The sequence below is a fragment of the Mobula hypostoma genome, chromosome X2 (assembly GCF_963921235.1).
Source record: "Mobula hypostoma chromosome X2, sMobHyp1.1, whole genome shotgun sequence".
Lineage (NCBI taxonomy): Eukaryota > Metazoa > Chordata > Chondrichthyes > Myliobatiformes > Myliobatidae > Mobula > Mobula hypostoma.
The window spans coordinates 37,316,463-37,341,265 of record NC_086129.1 but is presented as its reverse complement, the minus strand read 5'-3'; the positions used below and the strand labels follow the sequence as shown (position 1 = coordinate 37,341,265).

The 24,803-nt window shown below is 41.6% G+C and overlaps 1 protein-coding gene across 1 annotated transcript; it reads right to left on the bottom strand.

The window, feature by feature from the left end:
• Positions 1-1,661: 1,661 nt before the first annotated feature.
• LOC134340679 (C-X-C chemokine receptor type 5) lies at positions 1,662-13,629 on the bottom strand. The gene is made up of 2 exons (XM_063038127.1): positions 13,499-13,629; positions 1,662-3,689 (listed from the first exon to the last, which is right to left on the bottom strand). Exons 1-2 carry the CDS (start codon positions 13,526-13,528, stop codon positions 2,634-2,636), a joined length of 1,086 nt encoding a protein of 361 aa, XP_062894197.1. The 5' UTR covers positions 13,529-13,629; the 3' UTR covers positions 1,662-2,633.
• Positions 13,630-24,803: the final 11,174 nt, after the last annotated feature.

Genomic DNA, 24,803 nt, shown 5'->3' with positions numbered 1-24,803 from the left:
CATATTGTTGTGGAGTCTCCCACAGACAGGGTAAGGATGGCAGATTTCCTCCCTCAACGTCACTAGTGAAACGGGTGAATGGGTTGTTAGATGGAGACACGGAATGCAGATGCTGGGATTTGAAGCATCACACAAGTTGCTGACAGAACTCAAAGGATCAGGCAGCATCTATGGTGAGAAATGGATAGTTTACATTTCAGGTCCAGATGAAAGGTCTTACTCAAAGCATCGACTGTCCATTCCACTCCACAGAAGCTGCCTAACCCACTAAGCTCTTCCCAAATCTTATGGGTTGGGCAGATTGTAAGTTATAGATATTAAAAAAGGAGTATGAAGGAAAGCAGACAAGTATAAAAGAAAGCATGGAGGAAGAGGAACTTTGATGGGCGAGAAAACTGCTGAGATGCTTAACAGGCATTTTAATCAATATTCACAGCTGAGGACACAGAAACATTTCACATTTAACAGGGCACTGAAGGGCTAATAAAAGTAATTAATATTCATCATGAAATAGTGCAAGAAACACTAATGAGATATAAATCTAACAAATGCCCTGAGCCTGATAGCTTGTGTGTTAGGGTTAAAATACTGGATGTATTGATTATGATCAAACAAAATTCATTGGATTCTAGAAAAGCTCGAGTGGAATGAAAAACTGTATATATAGCACATGTATTCAAAAAAAGGGGGTTGAGGGAGAGATGAAACAGGGAATCATGGGCCAGTCAGCTTGGGACAATGGTTGCAAAAATCATCAAGTTCTTTTTTCAGGAACTGGAGTAACAGGTTATTTAGAGAAAACTTAATTCTGCTGTTAACTTTCTTTTATGAGAGGGAACATAATCAATGTTTGGACTTCAGCTTTCTTTTGCATTAATATCTTGGAGATTTAAAGAAAGAAACCAAATAGAAAGTATTTAAATTTATTGACAATATACAGGTGGTGAAATAATCTGCAAGGACGTAGAGGTATCGACAGGTTATGTAACTGACCAGATAAAGTAGAATGGGGAAGAATGTGAGGTTATCCATATTGATTGGAAGAATAAGAAATACATTTTTTAAAGGAGAAAAATATTTTTGAATTTTCTTTATATATGGATGACAGGTCTATACAAAAATACAGCAAGCAATTAGCGAAACTAATGGCAATGAAGTCTTTGTTGCAAGAGCTAGAATATGAGAGTAAGAAAGTCCTGCTACAACTGTAACATGCCTTGGGGCAGACCACACCTGGTGGACTTTCTAAGTTTTGTCATTTTATCAGAAAGTATGTAATGTAGTCCAACAAAGATTTGCAAGGTAGATTCCTGGTATGAAAGGACTATCATATGAGGAGAAATCACTGTCTCAAAAGGACACTTTATAAAAATTCAGTACATTTATGTTATGTAGGTGTTGATGACAAGACCTGCTTCTATTACCCATTTCTAACTGTCCTAAAGAAGGTAGAAGAGAGCTCTATTTGCTATTGAATAGAGAGTATCTAGTGGTGAAGAAAGAATGGTGAAATATTTCTAGGTGACAAAGGTGTTGACCTGGAGGAGAACTTAATGGCGATGTTCACATGCACCTGTTGGGTCTTTCCATCTTTGTGGAATAGGCAGCAAGGTAAGCAGGTGACACATGAGTAGCAACACGTTTTGCCAAAGGTACATAATTCCACCACATAGGTCAAAATGGTGGGAGTGAAAGGGTAAGTTAGTGAATAGGGTATGAGTCAAGCATACTGAATGATCTCAGTTGGTGGCAGACTTCTTGAATGTTGTTAGAGGAACATTCATCCAGATAAGTGGAGAGTAATAACAGTAATGCCATTCAGTGTCAAGGTTAACTGCTTAGATTCTCTTTCATTGGAGATTTTAATTTCCTTGTCACTGTGTTCATGCCTGAATACTACCAAGCTCTTAATACACAGAAGCATATGCTGCTTCATTTTTGACAGTGTTGTAAATTTAATTGAATAGTAATCAGTGCATAGCCCCACTTAAACTATGGAAGTATAAAAGTAATTGAAGAACAAGGTAAAGATGGTTTCCCCAAGGAACTCTTCTCCAATATCCAGCATCTGAGATGATTGACTTGAACAACCATATCCACCCTCCTTTAGCGCAAAATGTGATTTCCACTAATGAATCTCTATGCAGGCCACCTCCTCATCCTCTTATCGAGTAAAAACATCAACATTTGTTCAGTCCTGCTTGATAGTTACAATGTCAAAATAAAGAGTCGACGAGACAACAAAAAGGAACCTTCTCCCTTTGCAGTTCTGATGAAGGGTCTCGGCCCAAAATGTCGACTTTCCACAGATGCTGCCTGACCTGCTGAGTTCTTCCAGTATTTTGTGTGTGTTACTCTGGATTTCCAGCATCTGCAGAATCCCTTGTGTTTTTGAAAATAACTTCCCTAGCTTTCTATTTCTAATTCCCCAAGAAACATTTTGTATTTTTTATTACTTTATTAAGTTGACTTTTCTTGATTTTTATAACCCTAACCCTAGAACTAAGTTGGCATCTACTTGCCAAAGATTGGCTCTTGCTATTTATTTCCATAACACTCAAAATATTGTGAATTATTTTGTATACAGCGCCGCACCCCTGCATTACCTTGTTTATTTTGTGTTACTGCCATACTTAAAGAGTGGACCAGGAAGTAGTATTGTCAAAAACAGAGCTGCTCCTGTTCCTCTCAGTTTGCTGCTTTTGAAGGTAGTTTACCAAAGTTGCTCGTCTGATGCAGCACAGTTCTCTGAGAACTTTCAAGATGTCATTCCTGAATTTTGCCCCAATAAACACATAAAGGACTGGGTTCAGGCAGCTGTGCATGAATCCGGTGCTCTCTGATACCATGATGGTAAACTTGAGGTTTTTGTAGAAGCTGCAATCTGCAGTAATCACATCCAGGTTGCGCAAAGTCTTTATGAACTTTGCCACGTTGTAGGGGGCCCAACAAATGCAAAACATCACAGTGACTATTACCACCACTTTAATGGCCTTGTGTCTCCCAAAGTTCTGGGTCTTGTACAATGTTTTGATTATCTTTGCATAGCAGTAACACATGATTATGAGTGGCAAGGTAAAGCCAATTCCATGGTATAAAAATTGTTCAGCCAGAAGCCAGTCATTGGCCCTAGCTGATACGTAGATGCATTTGGTTTCATTTTCATTAACCATAGGTTCAACCTGTAAGAAAATTAAATTAGGAATTTGTAGAATGAAACCTGTCACCCAAACAATGGAGCAGACCAGGTGGACATACTTGGCTCTGCGATTTTTATGTGTCTGAATTGCATAGACAATTGCCAAGTAGCGATCAATGCTGATGCATGCCAGCAGTAGGCTGTTGCAAAAGAAATTGAGTTTGTGGATAGAAGTTAGAAGTTTGCAAAGGAATGTACCAAACAACCATCCAAAAATACTCTCAATTGCAAGGAAGGGCAGGACCAGGACCAGGAGGAGGTCAGCGACTGCCAGGTGTAGTAAATAACTGTCAGTTGGAGATCTTGAATTCTTGTAACGCAACAATATCAGCAACACCAGACCGTTTCCAATGACCCCTAACAGGAAGACCAGGAAATAACATATTGGTACAATAACCTTATGGAAATACTGTGGGGTTTCATCTAATTCTGGACAGTAAGTATCGCCATAATCCATTGTGATCGTTTCGTTGACATCTGAGAAGTTGAACTAAAAGGAATAAAAAGACACAAATAATGACAGTTAAAATTGGTTCTGAAAGTATTTGGCTTATTAATCTGAATATCATATAAATTATTGCACAAGTATTGCCTCATTCCCTTTTTCCTTGATATGATTATTTAATGAGTAGTTCTGCAGACGTACTGTGGAGAGCATTCTAACTGGCTGCATCACTATCTGGTGTCGGGAGGGGGAGGTGGGGCTACTGCACAGGATCAAAGTAAGCTGCAGAAACTTGTAAAATTAGTCAGCTCCATCTTGGGCACGAGCCTCCGTAGTATCCAAGACATCTTCAAGGAGCAGTGCCTCAGAAAGGCGACGCCCATCATTATGGACCCCCCACCAACCAGGACATGCCCTCTTCTCATTGTTACCATCGGGAAGGAGGTACAGAAGCCTGAAGGCACATACTCAGCGATTCAGGAACAGCTTCTTGCCCTCTGCCATCCGATTTCTGAATGGACATTGAACCCACGATCATTACCTCACTACTTATTTATTTCTGTTTTTGCATTACTTGTTTAACTTAACCACTTAATATACATATATACTTACTGTAATTCAGTTTTCTTTTCTCTATGTTTATCGTGTATTGTACTGCTGCTGCAAAGTTAACAAATTTCACAACATATGCCAGTGATATTAAATCTGATTCTGATGAGAGATTGTCAACATGAAATGTTAATTCTCCTTCACCCTTCCGATGGGCTGCCTGTTCTATCAAATACTTCCAACTTTTTATGTTTTCACTTTCGGAAGTACCTCAGACCTATTGGTTTCTGAGGTACTATTCTGGGGAAGAACAGGACAAATGGCTCTTGTGAATTTTAGGGAAGAAGGAGGCACTCAATCAGGATTCCAAAATACAATCATTCTACACAGCTGCAACTGTGTAGAAATTGAGTGAAAATATGGTCAAGGCTCCCACAAACCAAGAGCTTAATGTACCACCTGAATAGCAGTCCAAGTTTCTTACAGCTACAGAATCATGCGCCCACAGAAGAAACATTCCATCTCTCTCCTTGCTCTTGCAGAAACATGTCTCCAGCACAACATCCCATGCACCATCAATCTTCAGGCCATGACACGCAGGGACTTGTGCTAATATTATTTTGTGACTGTCGTGCTATTGTAACTATGTGAGCTGTGTATTGTTACGAGAATACACATAAAATTAAGATGTTTGCTGGCCTGGGCTAGCATCAGTGGCATCAGCAGTTGGTCTGCCACCTGCCCTCAGGGGAAGGAGAGATAAGGAACAATGGAGCAGCGTCTGGAGATGTGTAATGAAGGGATGTGGGAGAGAGAGCTGTCTGGAGCGGCTCCCCCCTTTGAACCCTGAACTGTTTGAAGTGATGGACAGGCGATACCCCAGCAGGGGGATAAAAAGGGACAGGTTCGCTAAAGAGACACACACGCCACCCGAGGTAACGAGACCCTGGAAGCGGTGCGCCTCTCACGAGTGGGTGAGAAGCATCAGACAACGACAAGGGTGGAAAGGTACGATCAGCGGGAACCCGGTGTGTGTCCGCCCTTGCCTGGGTGCCGGGTTCACTGCAGAGGATCGACCGCATCTGGAGGAGGGGTCACAGTCGGTGACCTCAGGTGACATCACCAAGGACCCGCCCAAAAGTTGCTTGTGAGCCATCCCGCCGGTCTGTGAGTGAAGCCGTGTCTGAATGATCAGTTGTTCCTGTTCTCTCTGTCTCTCTTCCCCCACCTTGTCCATCGCCATGGCAACGATTACTGCGAACTGAACTACTAACTGGACTGAACTTTGAGTCATTTTGAAATTGGTCATTTACCCCTAGACAACGATAGAGCTTGATTGATGCTGTTATCTTACTTCTGTGCACATGTGTGTTTATCATCACTGAACTGTTGCATTTATTATCCTTTCGATTACTGTGTTGCTTGTTTCTTTAATAAAACTTTCTTAGTTCTAGTACTCCAGACTCCAACTGAGTGATCCATTTCTGCTGGTTTGGCAACCCAGTTACGGGGTACGTAACAGTATGTACTGTGATTTACACCTTGGCCCTAGAGGAAAGCTGTTTTCTTTAGCTATATACATGTGTACAGTTGAATGACAATTAAACTTGAACTTGAAATTATTGCTCTTTGATGATTAGTTCCATCTTTAACTAAAATCCTGTAATTTTTTTTGTCCTCAAGAACTCCTCTTTGAAATGAATTACAGTATCATCTTCCAATGTCTTCAGAGAGTATTCTAGATTGCAACAAATCTTGAGGGAAAACAATAATTTAGTTTTCTCTCCATATAAGAGTAAAGAGAAACCTGTGACCATCATGAAAATGTCTTTTAAGTGATGCTTTTACTTCTTCTGTTCTAAGATCTTTTGCAAAACCTATTCTCAAAACTGAAGTCTTTCGTCCTTGGTAACATCCAGGAAAAAGCTCTCTGCCTTTGCATCCTTTCTGGTGCTACGAATTTTACACAATACTCCTGTTCATGATGTATGCCTAATTATTCATTATTAGAAACAAGAGAAAATCTGCAAACGCTGTAAATCTGAGCAACACACACAAAATGCTGCCTGGCCTGCTGAGTCCCTCCAGTATTTTGTGTGTGTTATTCATTATTTGGGTCTAGAACAACCACTATATCATCCATGTTATCATTACAAGTACTGATAAATAATGTCTGACCCTCAGAATATTCAAATAGATGGAAGCTAGTCAAGATTCAAGTCACCATTACTACTAAATTAGATTATGTTGGTCTCTGTTTGTACTTCATTTCCCTTTCTTAATGTTATAATTCTTAACAGTCTTCGTAGCAAAAATCTGTCAATGTCAGTTTGCTTTTGGGGTTAAGGGACAGAGTTCTATTGTCCTTTTATGTGGAGTACTTTTGCCAGGAAGAAACTTGAATAGTTTACCTTTATTTTCATGATTCCAAAGTTTTGGGTTGACCCCTGAAGACAAAGTTTCTTGGCTTAAGCATTTTAATTTGATTGGTTCTTTAATCTTCTATACTCATGAAAGAACATAGCCTGTGGCATCAAAGATTCAAAGATTTACTGGGTGGGGGTTGGAAAGAGAATAAGTTCACCTTTTGTTATGATTCAAGAGATGTAGGCTTTGCCAGCTGAACCATATTTAATTGCCCATCCATAATTGCCTCTGAGAAGGTGAACTGCTCTCTTGAATGGGGGCACTTCCTGAGGTGTAAGGATGCCCACGATGCTGTTGGAAGGGAGTTTCAAGACTTTAACTCAGCGATATACTTCCAAGTCAGGATGGTGTGAGGCTTTGAGGGCAACTTCCAGGTAGTGGTGTGCCCATGCATTGCTTCTAACTGGTGGAGATCATGAGCTTGGGCTGTGCTGTCTTGGTAAGTTGCTGGGGCGTATTTGGTATAAACTGCAGTTTTGGTGGTGAAGTGCGTGAAAGGTTATGGAGATGGCATGCCTCTCAAGCAGGCTGTGAGTGTTGTTGAAGGACAAGTGGGGAGTATTCTGTCATAATCCAGTTTTGTTGTCGTTTCTTTTCATGCCTGTGGCTTTTTTGCGTTTCCTTAGCATTTAAATGCTTTTGTTTATGAGGCTGAGCTGCTAGCTCAAAGCTCAACCCAGTACTGATGGAAAGCATGCAAGGGGTGGCTGGATTCAAACCCGGGACTACTTGCTCGAAGTCCAGTGCTGATGTCACTCCACCAGCTGCCAGCAATCCTGACTTCAGCCTTGCAGAAAATGGACAGCCTTTAGGGAGCTAGCAGGCCAGGTACTTGCCACAGGATTACCTATTTACCTGTCGCTTACCTGTTCTGGGCACAGTCTAATCAAAGGATGTCATGGATTTAGCTCTGGCATTGCTGGAGCCAACAGTGGCTGTATCAAACTTCACACAGAGACACAGACAAATCATATTATCATCAAGTGTCTACTACAGCCCTTAGAGGGAACGGAAACCATGCTATTGTCCCAAAGGACTGAAAAAAACTGTTCGAGATTCTAATTGAAATTAGCTGAACCAAAAATCTGCTATTTTAAGAGTTTCTAATTTGATAATGTTGTACTTTTCAGACCTCTTGTTATTTGTTTCCTAAACCATCATTATGTGGAGTTGCTTTGACATTTTGCAAATTATTTGATGTGAGTCACTAAAAGGGCCAAGTTCAGACAATTTGAACCACTGTGAAGATCTCACACTGAAATTGCTTTCTCCACAGTATAGAATATATACTTCATCTGAGCCTCACAACATATGGAAATCAGTGATCACAAAAGGAATATCATAGCAAGAATTCAACATTACTCCATGAAATGTTCTTCATATGGAATGGTTGAGGAACATTTGATTTACTGGTAAAAATATTAAATCAAAATATTGAAGCTGTATGACTAAGGGGTATGCAGTACAGAGGCATTTGCTTGAGAATGATATAGGGCTTAAGAAGTCTGTAGGGCTCAAGGCTCTGAGTAAATACTACTAATGTTGTCTTCACAAAGTCTTTCCGAAAATACTGGAAGGATTGTTGAACTAATTCCAGTGTCCTCTCTCTGGTCAACATCCCCGTACTGATACTTTCACTGCATTCAGTCAACTCTGTTGGACAGGCCATATCATTCACATGTCTGACACTAGACTTCTGGAAGAAATACCTTATTTAAAGATCTGTCTCGGGATGAGATTACTAAATAATAAAGACAAAGATTCCAAGAATTAATCAAGACCCGCGAATGATTAAAATACTGTATTAAATTCAAATTAAATTGCAAATATTTTTTCCAATTAGTTAAAATGTTCAAATCATAATGGGTATATATATTTAAGCCAGGCTTAAATTGCATCTGTCTCCTCTCTGCATGTCACTACAACTGTACTGATGTCCATGGTGCATCTACCAGTGAAGCAGGAGGGACAGTACATGCTGAAGTCTGGAATCAGCTGAGAGCTGGAGATTTCCTAATCACCAACGGTCGGTGAGGTCAGTCTGGCCCAATGATTTTTGGTGCTTAAAGACCACCAATATCACTACTAGCTGTAGTATATTGGGTCCTTGAACGAGATCTTGCTGCAAGGTTTCAACCTTAAAACATCGACAATTCCTTTCCTCTCACAGATGCTGCCTGACCCGTTGAGTTTCTTCAGCAGATTGCTTACTGCTTATCCATGCTCCCTACTCTCTATATCTCCCAGCATTCTGTCAAATTTCAGCCAGATCATTGGGCCACACTGACCTTACCAACTGTCGGTAGTTTGGAAATCTCCAGCTTTCAGCCATTCATAGCTTAGCTGGGATGAGGTTTTGGTGTTGGTGTGCAGTGTCCTTTTCCCTCCAGATATAGTGGCGTACATTTCTCAAATCAAAATAAAATCAAATCAAGTTTAATTGTATGTTAAGCCATAGATGGAGACGGTGTTCCACTGGGGCCAAGGTGCAAAACCATACACGTGCTTTCAAAATAGCAAAGGGGGGTGGGGAGGAAGAGGGAGAAACAAACATAGTCATGTAAGAAAACACATCTTTTAGCCCAAGACCCTGAGTGACAAGTCCCATAAATTGATGGTTCCCGGCATCCAGCCTGTAACTCCTCAGTGCAGTTGTAATGACATGCAGAGAGGAGCTAGATGCAACTTGAACCTGGCCTCTCACTTTTATGCCCGTTTTAACTTCAGCATTTCATTGAATGGAAAAGATATTTACAAAAAAAATTGAATTTATTATTTTAATTATTTACAGTTCTGATTTGTTTTTGTTTGTCTTACATTTTAGAAGTTAAAATTTAATTATTTGAATTTTTAATGAATAACTTCTAATTGTCTCTCTATTATGGACATTGAACAAATGATTCAAAGATCTTTAATGGAGGTGAGTGTGTAGGAGAATTAATGAGATGGCTGCAGACAATACCAGCTTAGACCAACCCCAACCACAAGTTGCAAACTCAAGTGATTGATAGTAGTCCCATGCCTAGACACTGCATAACAACCATCATATAACCTCCAGGCAGCTCACCATTACATATACACTAAGTGACTACTTTATAAGGTACCTCTTATAAAGTGGCCACTGAGTGTATCAGGTAAAGGTAAAACTGTTGCTGGTTCACCTATACTACCAGGCACTGAAGCTTGACTCTGTAAAATAATTACCTTACTTTTGGTAGAGATAAGAAATAGTATAAGAATACTCTAAACTTCAGATTAGGGAACAGTTGTTGCAGCATAACTGACTGCCCGGTTGATGTCAGATTGTGGTAAACAAACTTTGTTCTGAACGTAAATGTTGGATTCTGCGTGAAATCTTTCTGCCTTCAGCGAGCCTCAGTGGTACAGCTTTTGTAGCACCTCTCAGCTATGAAGTGTCAGGTTGCTTGGCCTTGCGCAGACAGGAAAGGTAAGTGCGGGCAGGCTGGCATTGTCCCTGATTGCCCTGTGCAGCCAGCCACTACAAACATAAACAAGCCTAACACATTATGTTGAGTTCCATAAGGTTTGTCTTCGGCTAACAATCTGTTATGAGGGACTTCAGCAAGTAACATCCAAAGAAGTAACAACCAAAGGTCCAAACTCTCTGATGTCCCTTTAGTTGCCTCTATTAATTCAAAATTTAAAAATTCAATCAGGTTCAGCAGGCATAATCTATTTTTATAAAAACCCATGTTGGCTCCCTCTGATCAACTGAGATGTTCAGGTACCTCATTTATAATTCCTAGTTTACCTCCGTCACTTTTTTTAAAAAAAGTGAGGCAACTCGCTTAATTTTCCAGTTTACTGAACAATTCCAGAATTAAAACAAGGACCATGAAAGCACCTGCAAAATCATATCCAATTTCTTTAAAATTCTGGTTTAGGAACTAACTAAAATAGTATACTTTGGACCCCAGCAGAGAAAAGGTTTTATTTTATAACTGATATGTGGAATGAGACTGGAGTAATTAGTGATCTGATAACAAAAGAAAACATCCTTTGGTAAAGTGGGATTAAAACACGACAGAATTTCATATTCAGTTTGAGAGTCATAAACTGATCTCTAAAACTAGGATCCAAAACTTAGATAAAGGCATTGCATTTGGCAGGAAAGTAAGAAAGAACTAAAGTGACTTGGGGAATTAGTTTGAAAAGTATTGCAGTAGATATACAGTGAAGATGATTAAAGAAATATATAATTATGTTCAATAAAGATAAATTCCATTGTGTGGCAGAAAGCAAAGTATAATGATTAAAGTGTTCTTTATGATCCCCATAAGGCATTAGAGCAGAATTAGGCCATTCAGCCCATCAAGTCTGCACTGCCATTTGGTCATAACTGATTTATTTTCCCTCTCAACCCTATTCCCCTGTCTTCTCCCCATAATCTTTGATCTCCTGACTAATCAAGAACCAATCAGCCTCCGCTTTAAATATATCCAATGACTTGGCCTCCACAGCTGTCTTTGGCAGTGAATTCCACAGATTCACCACCCTAAATGTAGGTAAATTAGCTGAATCGGGTGGACTACACCCCAGCATTCTGAAAGAGGTAGCTTGAAGAGATTGTGTAGGGATTAGTAGTGATCTTTTAAGAATCACTAGAGTCAGAATTGTTTCCTTAGGACTAGAAAATTGCAAATGCTATTCCATGCTTAAAGAAAGGTGGGAGGCAAAAGGTAGGAGATTAATGTTTTCTCAGTATCTGCCATGTCTTTTCACTAATGTAAATACTAATACAATACACTTGGTGGCCACTTTATTAGGTAGACCTGCTTGTTAACGAAAATATCTAACCAGCCAATCACGTGGCAGCAACTCAATGCATAAAAGCATGCAGACATGGTCAAGAGGTTCAGTTGTTGTTCAGACAAAACATCAGAATGGGGAAGAAATGTGATCTAAGTGACTTCGTCTGTGGAATGATTGTTGGTGCCAGACAGGGTGGTTTGAGTGCCTCAGAAATTGATCTCTTAGGATTTTCACACACAACAATCTGTAGAGTTTACAGAGAACGGTGTGAGAAACAAAAAACATCCAGTGAGTGGCAGTTCTGTGGGTGAAGATGCCTTGTTAATGATAGAGATCTGATGAGAATGGCCAGACTGATTCAAACTAACAGGAAGGTGACAGTAACTCAAATAACCACAACGGTGGTGTGCAGAGGTGCATCTATGAACACACAGGACATCAAAGAACCTTAAGACAGATGGGGTACAGCAGCAGAAGACCACACATGATTCCACTCCTGTGGCCACTTTATTAGCTACATTCCTGTATCTAATAAAGTAGTCACTGAGTGTACAGTATAGAGGTTAGCATGATTGCTTTACAGCACCAGTAATCACAAATTGGGGGTTGATCCCCGTCAATGTCTACAAGGAGTTTGTACGTTCTCCCTGCGACTGTATGGGTTTCCTTTGGGTACTCCAGTTTCCTCCCACATTCCAAAGATCTATGTGAGTAGGTTAGTGAGTTGTGAGCATGTTATTTTGGCACCAGAAGTGTGGTGACAATTGCGGGCAGTGCCCGGCGCAATCTCGGATTGTATTGGTCATTGATGCAAAATAACACATTCATTTCACTGTATGTTTCAGTGTACATATGACAAATGCTGTTAATCTTTTAATATAATCATTCAATATATTTTTTAAATTAAGGTTTGCTGAATCTTAAAAGTCAGTGTAGATATGTTCGGAGCATTTTGAGTAGGCTAAGTTGAGGTAAGGGCAATCTTGGTGACAGAGTTGATATAAGATCAAAAGCTCATACCTGCAAAACAACATGGGATTTGTATTTGTACTGAAAAGGAGTCACATAATAATGTATCATCACACCTATCTCGCAGCACAAATATATAATGTGAGGGATAGATTCGAATAATACAGTAGTAAACCAATACTGGGTGATGAATCTGTGGAATCTGTTGCCACAGGCAGCTGTGGAGGCCAAGTCATTAGGTATATTTAAGGCAGAGGTTGATAGATTCTTGATTAGTCAGGGCATGAAGAGATATGGTCAGAAGGCAGGAGATTGGGGCTGAGAGAGAAAAGGATCAGCCATAATGAAATGGCAGGACAGACTCGATGGGCCAAATGGTCTAATTCTGCTCCTATATCTAATGGTCTTATAAAATAAACCCAGCAACATATTTGTAAGTGGTCTAACCGTGTTCCCGTGAGACAGGTAATGGAGATCATAGGATTTAGAAACCACTGATAAAAACCTTAGAGTTGTAGCAATTGTCTCTTTACCTATTTAAGGGCGTAGACAGGATTGGATTTCATATATAATTTAGCAAATTAAAGAAATGTACAAACTGGAGGCTCTTCGCCCTTAAGCTTGTTCTACTATGCAACTGGAATATGCTGAATAATACCTGAACTGACTTTATCTGCCCATCTAAATTCTACTGAGTGGTTCCACTTGTATAAAAGACTAAGTACATTAATATAACCTGTTGAAGAGTTCAAATATGAACCTCTTACTACCAATGTTCTAACATACCAATCAAAAATTTAAAGTCTGGCATTTGATCAAATAACTGAATGGGGGATAAATCCATAAAGAATACACCCTTCTGAAAAATATTCAGATCATTAATCTGTTACCAAAACCATCATCTGTTATCAAAGTAGAGAAAACAGTTACTGTAAATTGCTGCTTACAGAATCTAATAGTTTCACTCTGCAAGTTATAACACCTAATGCTTTTGTTTCCCTTTTAAACCGACTATACTGTGAGAATCAAACGGTTTGAAAGTTAAGATAAAAAGACAAGCAGAACTTTATTTTATCACATCTTATTATGAATACCCTTCATCATAGCCCAGTAAAAGAAAAGTGAGGAATACTTACATCATCAACGGAAAATATTTCAAAATTCATTTTAGGTAGTTATATCAAAGCACTCAGCTTTATTGTAGAGACGGTAAGTTGCCAGTGAGTTTCATTAATATATTGATGGCACCTTTGAGCATGGAGAACTGCTACCCAAATGGTAAAAGCTAATAGCCGGTCTTTTTTTTAACTCAATTGACATCCTTCCTGTTTGACAAATTTAAATACTGTGAATTTTTCCCTTTTCTATTCCTTGATTTACATAAAGAATGTATACTACAGCTAATCACCTCTGTCAGCAGTTGATTAAGGCAGATAATATAACTTCAAACTATATCAAAACATTTTATTGCCAGTGAGATTTTCCTGATAGCAGTAGCAGGGTACGTAATGGAATTCATTGTTAACAACATGGTAACAATCTACTAAGAAAATAATTTTATAAAAAATTGGGCTGAATTAACAAAAGTAAATGAAAGGAAATCCATGTTTGACAAATTTGAGAGAGATTTTTGAGCATTGACATGGATGAACCAGTTGATGTGGCGTGTATGGATTTTCCAAAGGCCTTTGATCAAGAGTATCAAAACAAATTATTAAATATAATTATATTGTTTAATGAACAGAAAACCAATCAGGAATAAAGTGGTCATTTTTGGCTTGAGAAGCCGTGGCTAGTGGTGTGTTGCTGAGACACCAGCTGTTAACAATCAGTTTCAATCACCTGTATGCGGGAATTGTGCACAATGTAACTAAACTTACTAATGTTACAAATCTAAATGGCAGTGTGGGCTCTGAGAAGAATGTAGAAAGTTTAGGACAGAGACAGGATAAATAAATAGGCAAGGACAAAGCAACACACACCAAATGCTGGAGGAATGCAGCAGGCCAAGCAACATCCATGGAAAAAAATACAGTTGACGTTTCAGGCCGAGACCCTTCAGCAGAACTGGAGAAAAAAAGATGAGGAGTAGATTTAAAAGGTCGCGGAGGGGAGAGAGAAACACAAGGTAATGGGTGAAACCAGGAGGGTGAGGGATGAAGTAAAGAGCTGGAAGTTGATTAGTGAAAGAGATACAGGGCTGGAGAAGAAGGAGTCTGATTGGAGAGGACCGAAGGCCATGGAAGACGGGGGAGTGGAAAGGAGCACCTGAGGGAGGCGATGGCCAGGCAAGGAGATAAGGTGAGAGAGGGGAAAGGAGATGGGAATGGTGAGAAGGGGCATTACTGGAAGTTCAAGAAATCAATGTTCATGCCATCAGGTTGGAGGCTACCCAGACAGAATATAAGGTGTTGTTCCTCCAACCTGAGTGTGGCCTCATTGTGACAGTTGAGGAGGCCATGGATTGACATATCGGAATGGGAAGTGGGATTAAAATAGGTGGCCACTGGGAGATCCCACTTCCAAGGACAAGGCAGATAGAATACAAGCAACACACATCAAAGTTACTGGTGAACGCAGCAGGCCAGGCAGCATCTCTAGGAAGAGGTACAGTTGACGTTTCAGGCCGAGATCCTTCGTCAGGACTAACTGAAAGAAGAGCTAGTAAGAGATTTGAAAGTGGGAGGGGGAGGGGGAGATCCAAATTGATAGGAGAAGACAGGAGGGGGAGGGATGGAGCCAAGAGCTGGACAGGTGATTGGCAAAGGGGATACGAGAGGATCATGGGACAGGAGGCCCAGGGAGAAGGAAAAGTGGGGGGAAACCCAGAGGATGGGCAAGGGGTATATTTAGAGGGACAGAGGGAGAAAAAGGAGAGAGAGAGAAAGAATGTGTGTATATAAATAAATAAGGGATGGGGTACAAGGGGGGGCATTAGCGGAAGTTAGAGAAGTCAATGTTCATGCCATCAGGTTGGAGGCTACCCAGACGGAATATAAGGTGTCGTTCCTCCAACCTGAGTGTGGCTTCATCTTGACAGTAGAGGAGGCCGTGGATAGACATGTCAGAATGGGAATGGGATGTGGAATTAAAATGTGTGGCCACTGGAAGATCCTGCTTTCTCTGGCGGACAGAGCGTAGGTGTTCAGTGAAATGGTCTCCCAGCCTGCTTCAGGTCTGGCCAACATATAGAAGGCCACATCTGGAGCACCGGACGCAGTATTTCACCCCAGCCGACTCACAGGTGAAGTGTCGCCTCACCTGGAAGGACTGTCTGGGGCCCTGACAACTCGCAGATACCTCCTCTTATTTACCCCTCGATCGTGACCCCACTAAGGAGCACCAGGCATTTGTCTCCCACACCATCACCGACTTTATCTGCTCAGGGGATCTCCCATCCACTGCTACCGACCTTATAGTTCCCACACCCTGCACTTCCCATTTCTACCTCCTAACCAAGATCCACAAACCTGCCTGTCCTGGCAGACCTATTGTCTCAGCTTGCTCCTGCCCCACCGAACTCATTTCTGCATACCTTGACACGTTTTTATACCCCCTTGTTCAATCCCTTCCTACCTATGTTCTTGATACTTCTCACGCTCTGAAATTTTTCAGTGATTTTAAGTTCCCTGGCCCCCACCGCTTTATTTTCACCATGGATGTCCAGTCCCTATATACTTCCATCCCCCATCAGGAAGGTCTCAAAGCTCTACGCTTCTTTTTGGATTCCAGACCTAATCAGTTCCACTCTACCACCACTCTGCTCCGTCTAGCGGAATTAGTCCTTACTCTTAATAATTTAAAGGTCATAGTCCTCAAAATTTTGGGTTGTCGTATGGACAGAGATGAGCAAAATATTTCACTAGATTCTGGAATTGTCTACCCAAAAAGGCTGTAGTTTCCCACTCCCTTCTAGTATATTCAAGACAGAGAACAGTATATTTTTTTAAATGTTAAGATCAATGGATATGGGGTTAATCCAGTTAAGTGGTATGTGGGTAGAGATGGGTAGAACTTGAAACATCAACCATCCATTTCCCTTCATAGATGCTATCTGAGCTGTTGAGTTCCTCCAGTGCTTTAGGTGTTGTTCCATTTTCCAGTTTCTGCAACCTCTTGTGTCTCTATGGTTAGAAGATTAATTGTGATCTTACTGAATGGTGGGGCAGGCATTTATTTCACCTGCTCCTGTGCGTTGCTAGTAAAGCTCAAATAATTCATTTTCTTTTCAAATACCACAAATGAAAAAGGAGAAATTTCCCCTACATTAAGGAAATATGTCATGATTAAACATTTGAGGCATGGGAAAAGAAACCGACAGCTTGACTGAGTGTGCAAATGGTGACTACATGCAACAGCCAGGTCAGAAAAATTGCAGAAGAGAAAGTGAAAATTGATTGGAGGTTGAAGAGAGAATTGGATAGCTGCCTGCCAGAATAACACTGGACAACAAAGATTTTGCTTCCTGAGTACCTTTTGGTGTAGCTTGTGGATTATGGGGAAGATTACCATGAAATTTCCTTATCATCTGCCACTGTTTTGAAATCACCTATGTTGGTTATTTCCATTCATAATTTAAGTCAGAATAACTGATGCCAAGATTAAAGAAGACATTTTTCTTGGTCTACAAATCAAACAGATTACCAATGACAGGCAATTCGAAGAACTTCTAGTGGGACCGGAGAAAATCACAAGGAAAGTATTCAAGGATGTTGTGGAAAATTTTCTTGCAACTACAGAGCACCAAACTACAGCTGGTTGACAACATGCTTCATGCATACAAAAGCATGAAGTGTAACATGTCACTAAAGATTAATTTTCTGTATTCCAATTTAGACCTCTTCCCCACAAACCTTGGCGCTGTCAGTGACAAGCATGGTGAAAGGTTTCACCAGGACATTGCAGCCATGGAGAAACAGTATCAGAGCAACTGGAATCCATCACTGCTGGCTGATTATTGCTTCACACACTGAGTACAAATGAAAATTATCAACAAAACATTTTTAGCTTAGTTGAACTATTGCAAAGCGTCAGCACCATTATGCAATTAAACACATTATATTCAATAAAAGTTAATTTCTAGTTTCTCCAAATTCCTACATGATACAAGTAGCCTGAAATTATATTTGTGTTCAGTTTCAAGCAGTCTATCATAAATAAAAATAATTTCCGAGGAAGCAACACTTTTGGAAAAATATTGTTGTTCAGTGTAATTGACTGAGAAATACTGTAATGAATAAACTAATAAAATGGGCAGACAAGCACACCAGGAGCAAAGATGCCAAAACCTGCACTACCTCGGATTGTTTGAGGTTGTTATAGCCACCAGATCTCAGTGAATATCCAACTGAAAGATACTGTACTAACATGAAATCCAGATAGGATGCTTTTTGCAGTGCATTGATAAAAATTAGTGAGAGTTGACAGGGACATGCCAAATTTCTTTAGCCTCCTAAGGGAGTAGAAGCATTGATGAGCTTTCCTGGCTGTTGGTGATGTTCACTCCGAGGAACTTGAAGCTCTTCACCTTCTCGACTTCAACACCATTGATGTAGAAGGAGCATTTGCACTGCCCCACTTCCTGAAGTTAATGATCACCCTTTTTATTTTGCTGACAGTCAGAGAAAGCTTGTTCTCATGACACCACGTTACCAAGTCCTAAGTTCTCTAACTGGCTGCATCACTGTCTGGTATGGGGGGGGTGGGGGTTGGCTACAGCACAGGATTGAAGTAAGCTGCAGAGAGTTGTAAAGTCAGTCAACTCTATCATGGGCACTGACCTCCGTAGTATCCAGGACATCCTCAAGGAGCGATGTCACAAAGAGACAGCGTCCATCATTAAGGACCCCCATCACCCAGGTCATGCCTTGTTCTCATTGCTACCATCAGGAAGGAGGTACAGAAGCCTGAAGGCACACACTCAACAATTCGGGAACAGCTTCTTCCCCTCTGCCATTAGATTTCTGAATGGACATTGAACCCGTGAACACTACCGCACTAATTTTTATTTCTATTTTTGCACTACTTATTTAATTTAACTACTTTATATATGTACACACAGATACTTACTGTAATTCACATTTTTTCTATGATTAGGTATTGCATTGTATTGCTGTTATAAAGACAACTAATTTCACGACATATGCCAGCGATATTAAAGCTGATTCTGATTCCTTCCTGTACTCTGACTCATGGTTATTTGAGATGCAGCTCACTGCAGTGTTGTCATCTGCAAACTTGTAGATGGAGTTGGAGCAGAATCTGGCAACACAGTCATGAGTGTACAGCGTGTAGAGTAGGGGGCTGAGGACTTAACCCTGTGGAGTGCCAGTGTTGAGGACAATCGTGGCAGAAGCATTGCTGCCTATCCTTACTGAACAGAGTCTGCTGGTCACAATCATTCCACAACTATTAAGCACAATCAATCAAGAAGGCTACAAGGTTTAATGAAGACAAAAAAAATCTAGAAATGTTCAGCAAGTCAGACAGCATCTGTGGAAGGAGAAAGAAAGTTAACATTTCAGACTGATGGGTCACAATGTCATGATGTCTACTCAATTTCCTTTTTCAGTTGTTGTTTATTGTAGGTTGTGGGTACGTGGCCAAGTGGTTAAGGCATTGGACTAGCGACCTGAAGGTCATGAGTTCGAGCCCCAGCCGAGGGAACGTGTTGTGTCCTTGAGCAAGGCACTTAATCACACATTGCTCTGCGATGACACTGGTGCCAAGCTGTATGGGTCCTAATGCCCTTCCCTTGGACAACATCGGTGTCGTGGAGAGGGGAGGGCAACTGCCGGTCTTTCATACAACCTTGCCCAAGCCTGTGCCCTGGAGAGTGAAGACTTTCCAGGCGCAGATCCATGGTCTCGCAAGACTATTGTGGGTTATCTACAAAGGTTTCCTACTTCAGATCAGAGGGGCATATCTCTGGTGAGCAGACTGATTCCTCGATAGGAGAGAGCACTGGACTAGATAAATGTGATGTCAGGCAAATGCCGGGTACCAGAAGTTTGTCAACAGAGACTGCACCTAAAACCAAGACAATTTTCAGACAATCTTGATTAATTAATTGCAGGTCCTGATGAAGGGTCTCGTCCTGAAATGTTGACTGTTTACTCCCATCCATAGATGCTGCCTGACCTGCTGAGTTCCTCCAGTATAGCTCTAGATTTCCAGCATCCGCAGTACGTCTTGTGTCTTTAATTGCTTTCTTGCAATACCAGGCAAAACTAGGTCAGTAGCTAAGGCATGAGCTTATCTCCACTCCTGCGGCTGTCTGTAAGAGTTTGTACATTCTCTCAGTGACCGCATGGATTTCCTCCAAGTGCTCCGGTTTCCTCCCACATTCCAAAGACATAAAGTTAGGGTTAGTGAGTTACAGGCATGCTATGTTGGCGACAGAAGTGTGGCAACACTTGCGGGCTGCCCCCCAGTGTAATCCTTGCTGATCTGATTTGACACAAATAACATATTTCACTGTATGTTTTGCTGTATATGTGACAAATAAAGATTATCTTTCATCTTTAAATCTCATTTGAGCAGCATTATTCCAATGTTCACTAAGCTCCTGGAGGCAGTGTTGTTGTAGTTGTAGCTTGGGCATTTGATGTATACTTAGATGTGAATAAAGTGATCAGCCATTTGAGCAAATGACACTCCAAAACCCCCAAAATTGGGCCTTTGGGCAGCTACGTAAGGATGAATGATTGATGGGAACTGCCAACATACCTAAAATTAATCTGCTGACTGATGGAGAAGTACAAGTCTAGACTTGTGGAGTAGAGAGTGTTGAATACCAACCATTAACAAACTGTAATATACAGCATGTAGACAGTAGACTCGGACAAGAATAATCCTGACAACGGAGTTCAAAGCGAGGATTAGCCTGACCTCAACTGTGAGAGCAATGCATGTATGTGCATGAGTCTGTACTGAAGATCTTATGAAGTCACAGGTGAGTACTGCCTTAGGCATAGATGTTAATCCTCTAAATCAGGGGTTCCCAACCTTTTTTTTGTGCCATAGACCAATACCATTCCTCCAAGAGGATCACAACCTTGTGGTTGGGTTTGGATGCTTGCATGCCTCAATGACCCAGAGAGCTATGTTGGCTGGAGTCAGGGCTTTATGCTTTGGCTCTTGGTAGGGTCACCCATGTCAACCTGTTCAAAGGGCCAGACTAAGAGTGGTTCACCGGTCCTCCAGGTTCGGGGGTTCAGCTCAGGGCTAACAACCCTGACTGGTCAAACAAAATTGTTACGGAAACAGCAATGAAGAATTCTTCTACATCTGAGTGTGATGGTATTCCTGAGTCTCCACTCAGGACTTGCATGACTGACAGTAGTGAAAACTGAGAGGAAGCTACTGACACAATGAAGGAAGCCCTGAACACTGACAGAAATGGAGGGCCTTTGTTGCTGCCTGAAATGCCAGAGGCGTAATGTGCAGTAAGTAGGTACCGATACCATTAAGCAAGGGGTCCATGGACCCCAGGTTGGGCTCTTCTGCTCTAAACCGTGGATGACAGCATGGTTCTCAGTGAAACCTTGATAGATAAGGTATTGACCTTTCGTGTGCCTCCTGTGGTGTGATTATTGTGAGCAAGCTGTGTCTTTTTTATACCCTTATCATCCATGAAGTGAGTTGGCTATTGCATGCCAGCTTCGACCACAGCAGATGCAAACAAAAGTCAGGTTTCACTGTGACCCGTGAGCACGTGCAGTGTAACAGTCTGACTATCAATGGTGATTTAATGTAACTGGCCCATTAGGTATCATTCTTCAAGATTCAAGATTGTTTAATGTAATTTCCAGTGCACAAAAGAACAAAATAATTGTTACTCCAGATCCAATGTCTGTCTAGGTACCATATCTGATGCGGATGTTGGTGACCATGGTTTTCCATATAGATCTATCCTTTGTTCTTTGGATGACTTCCATTTCCTCGATGTGTAGCCACCTGGCTAGATCCAATGTAGTATATAAAAAACACACTACGATAAAGAACACAACTTAAAAAAACACTATAACCACACAAGGTAGCTTATATACATAGATGGAATGTATGTACTGTAAATGAGGTGGCATTGGGTACAGGATAGTCTCTACATAAGGCGACTGACAGGAAATGATAAAATAGCGGTGGTGAAGGATGTGGTGTGGTGGGTTAGTGGGTAAAGCTGTTGATTTGCCTTGTTGCTCGGGGAATGTAACTATTTTTGAGTCTGTAGCCATTAGTGAGACTTGGTTGCAGGAGAGGCAGGGCTGGCAGCTCAATACTCCGGGGTTCCATTGTTTTGGACGTGATAGTGTGGGAGTGATTAATTGGGGAAGGGTGGTGTTACTAGTCGGGGAAAATGTCATGGCAGTGCTCAGGCAGGACAGGCTGGAGAGTTCAGTGAGTGAGCCATTAGGAGTGGAACTGAGGAATAAGAAAGGTTTGACCACTTTAATGAAGCTGTTTTACAGAACAGGAATTAGAGGAACAAATTTGTAGAGATATTGCTGGCTGTTGCAAAAAACATAAGGTTGTTATAGTAGGTGATTTTTAACTTTCCACATGTTGACTGGGACTCCTACATTGTAAAAGGACCAGATGGGATAGTCCTATCCTAGATACGATAAGATCCCTGAAGAAGATGGCAGAGTTTACCATCAAAATATCAGTTATAATTGATACCTTTACCCGGCTGAAAGCCCAAGAAGAGTTTATTCATCATATACACTAGGAAAGCACTGGATCCTTTTTAGATAGGATAGAGTTTGTCACATGTGTTCAGGAAAGTTTCCTTAATCAATACATAGAGGTCCCAACAAGAGAGTGTGTGATACTTGATCCAGTAAGGGATGAGACAGGGCAAGTGACCAAAGTTTGTGTAGGGGAACATTTTGCATCAAGTGATAGAGTACCAAAGTAAATATTGAAAAAAATTGGTCTGATCTGCTGGTTGTGCTTCTAAATTGGAGAAAGGCCAATTTTAATGGTATCAGAAATGATCTGGCAAGTGTGGATTGGGACAGGCTGTTTTCTGGCAAAGGTGCACTTGGTAAGTGGGAGGCCTTCAAAAGTGAAATTTTGAGAGTACAGAGTCTGTATGTGCCTGTCAGAATAAAAGGCAAGGGTAACAGGTTTAGGGAACCTTAGTTTTCAAGAGATATTGAGACCCTGGTTCAGAAAAAAAAGGAGGTCCATAGCAGGTATGAGCAGGTAAGAACAAATGAGGTACTTGAGGAGTATAAGAAATCAGGAGATCTAAAAGAAGATAAGAGGTTGCTTTAACAGACAAGATGAAGGAGAATCCTAAGGGCTTCTGCAGATATGTTGAGAGTGAAAGTATTGCAAGGGACAAAATTGGTCTTCTGGAAGATCAATGCATGGAGCCAAAAGAGGTGAGAGAGATCGTAAATGGATTTTTTGGCATCTGTATTTACTCAGGAGTCTAAGGGTATAGACCTTACACAGAGTCTATAGGAGTGAGGCAAAGCAGCAGCGAGGTCATGGACCCTATAAAGATTACAGAGGAGAAGATGTTTGCTGTCTTGAGGCAAATTAGGGTGGATAAATCTCCAGGGCCTAACAAGGTGTTCCCTCAGACCCTGTGGGAGCCAAGTGCAGAAATTGCATGAGACCTAGCAGGGATATTTAAATCATCTTTAGCAACAGGTGAGGTACCAGAGGATTGGAAGATAGCTGATGTTGTTCCACTTTTTAAGAAAGGCCCTAAGAATAAACCAGGAAATTATAGGCCTGAAATCAGTAGTGGGAAAGTTATTGGAATGTATTCTGAGGGACCAGATATATGAATAGTTGAATAGACATGGACTGATTAGGGATAGTCAGCATGGCCTTGTGTCTGGTAGGTCATCTCCAACCAATTTTATAGAGTTTTTCTAGGAAGTTGTCAGGAAAATTGATGAAGGCAAGGCAGGGGATGTTGTCTACATGGACTTCAGCAAGGCATTTGACAAGGTCCCGCATGAGAGGTTGGTAAAGAAGGTTCAGTCGCTTGACATTCAAGATGAGGAAGTAAATTGGATTAGACATTGGCTTTGTGGAAGAAGACAGAGTGGTAGTAGATGGTTGCCTCTGACCCGAGGCCTGTGACTAGTGGAGTGCCACAGAGATCAGTGCTGGGTCCATTGTTATTTGTCATCTATATCAACGATTTGGATGATAATATGGTTAACAGGATCACCAAATTTGCAGATGACACCAAGCTTGGGGGTGTAGTGGACAGTGAGGAAGACTATCAAAGTTTGCATTGGGATCTGGACCAGCTGGAAAAATAGGCTGAAGAATGGCAGATGGAATTTAATGCAGACAAGTGCGAGATGTTGCACTTTGGGAGTACCCACCAGGGTAGGTTTTACACAGTGAGCGGTACAGCACTAAGGAGTGTGGTAGAACAGAAGGATACGGGACTCCCTTGTCAATTTGTCCCTCCCCACTGATCTCCCTCCTGGCACTTATCCTTGCAAGTGGAACAAGTGCTACACCTGCCCCTACACCTCCTCCCTTACCACTATTCAGGGCCCCAAACAGTCCCTCCAGGTGAGGCAACACATCACCTGTGAGTCTATTGGGGTCATCTACTGTGTTTGGTGCTCCTGGTGTGGCCTCTTGCATATCAGTGAGACCTGACGTAGATTGGGAGACCACTTCACCGAGCATATATGTTTAATCTGCCAGAACAAGCGGGATCTCCCAGTGGCCACCCATTTTAATTCCACTTCCCATTCCCATTCCAATTCCGATACATCCATCCATGGCCTCCTCCACTGTCAGGATAAGTGCACGCTTAGGTTGGAAGAACAAAACCTTATATTTATTTTTTGGGGTCACCTATTGCATCCGGTGCTCCCAGTGTGGCCTCCTCTACATCAGTGAAACCCGATGTAGATTGGGGGACCGCTTCGTTGAGCACCTCTGCTCCATCCGCCACAACAGACAGGATCTCCCGGTTGCCACCCACTTCAACTCTGCTTCACATTCCCATTCGAATATGTCCATACATGGCCTCCTCTACTGCCATGATGAGGCTAAACTCAGGTTGGAGGAGCAACACCTCATATACTGTCTAGGTAGTCTCCAGCCCCTTGGCATGAACATTGAATTCTTCAACTTCCGGTAATTCCCTCCCTCTCCCTTCCCTCATCCCAGTTTCACTCTGCCCCCTCCCCCAGCTGCCTATCACCTCCCTCATGGTTCTGCCTCCTTCTACTACCCATTGTGCTTTCCCCTATTCCTTCTTCACCTTTCCTGCCTATCCCCTCCCTGCTTCCCCTCCCCCACCCCTTTATCTTTCCCCTTACTGGTTTTTCACCTGGAACCTACCAGCCTTCTCCTTCCCACCCTCCCCCCACCTTCTTTATAGGGTCTCTGCCCCTTTCCCCTACAGTCCTGACGAAGGGTTCCGGCCCAAAACGTTGACTGTTCATTTCC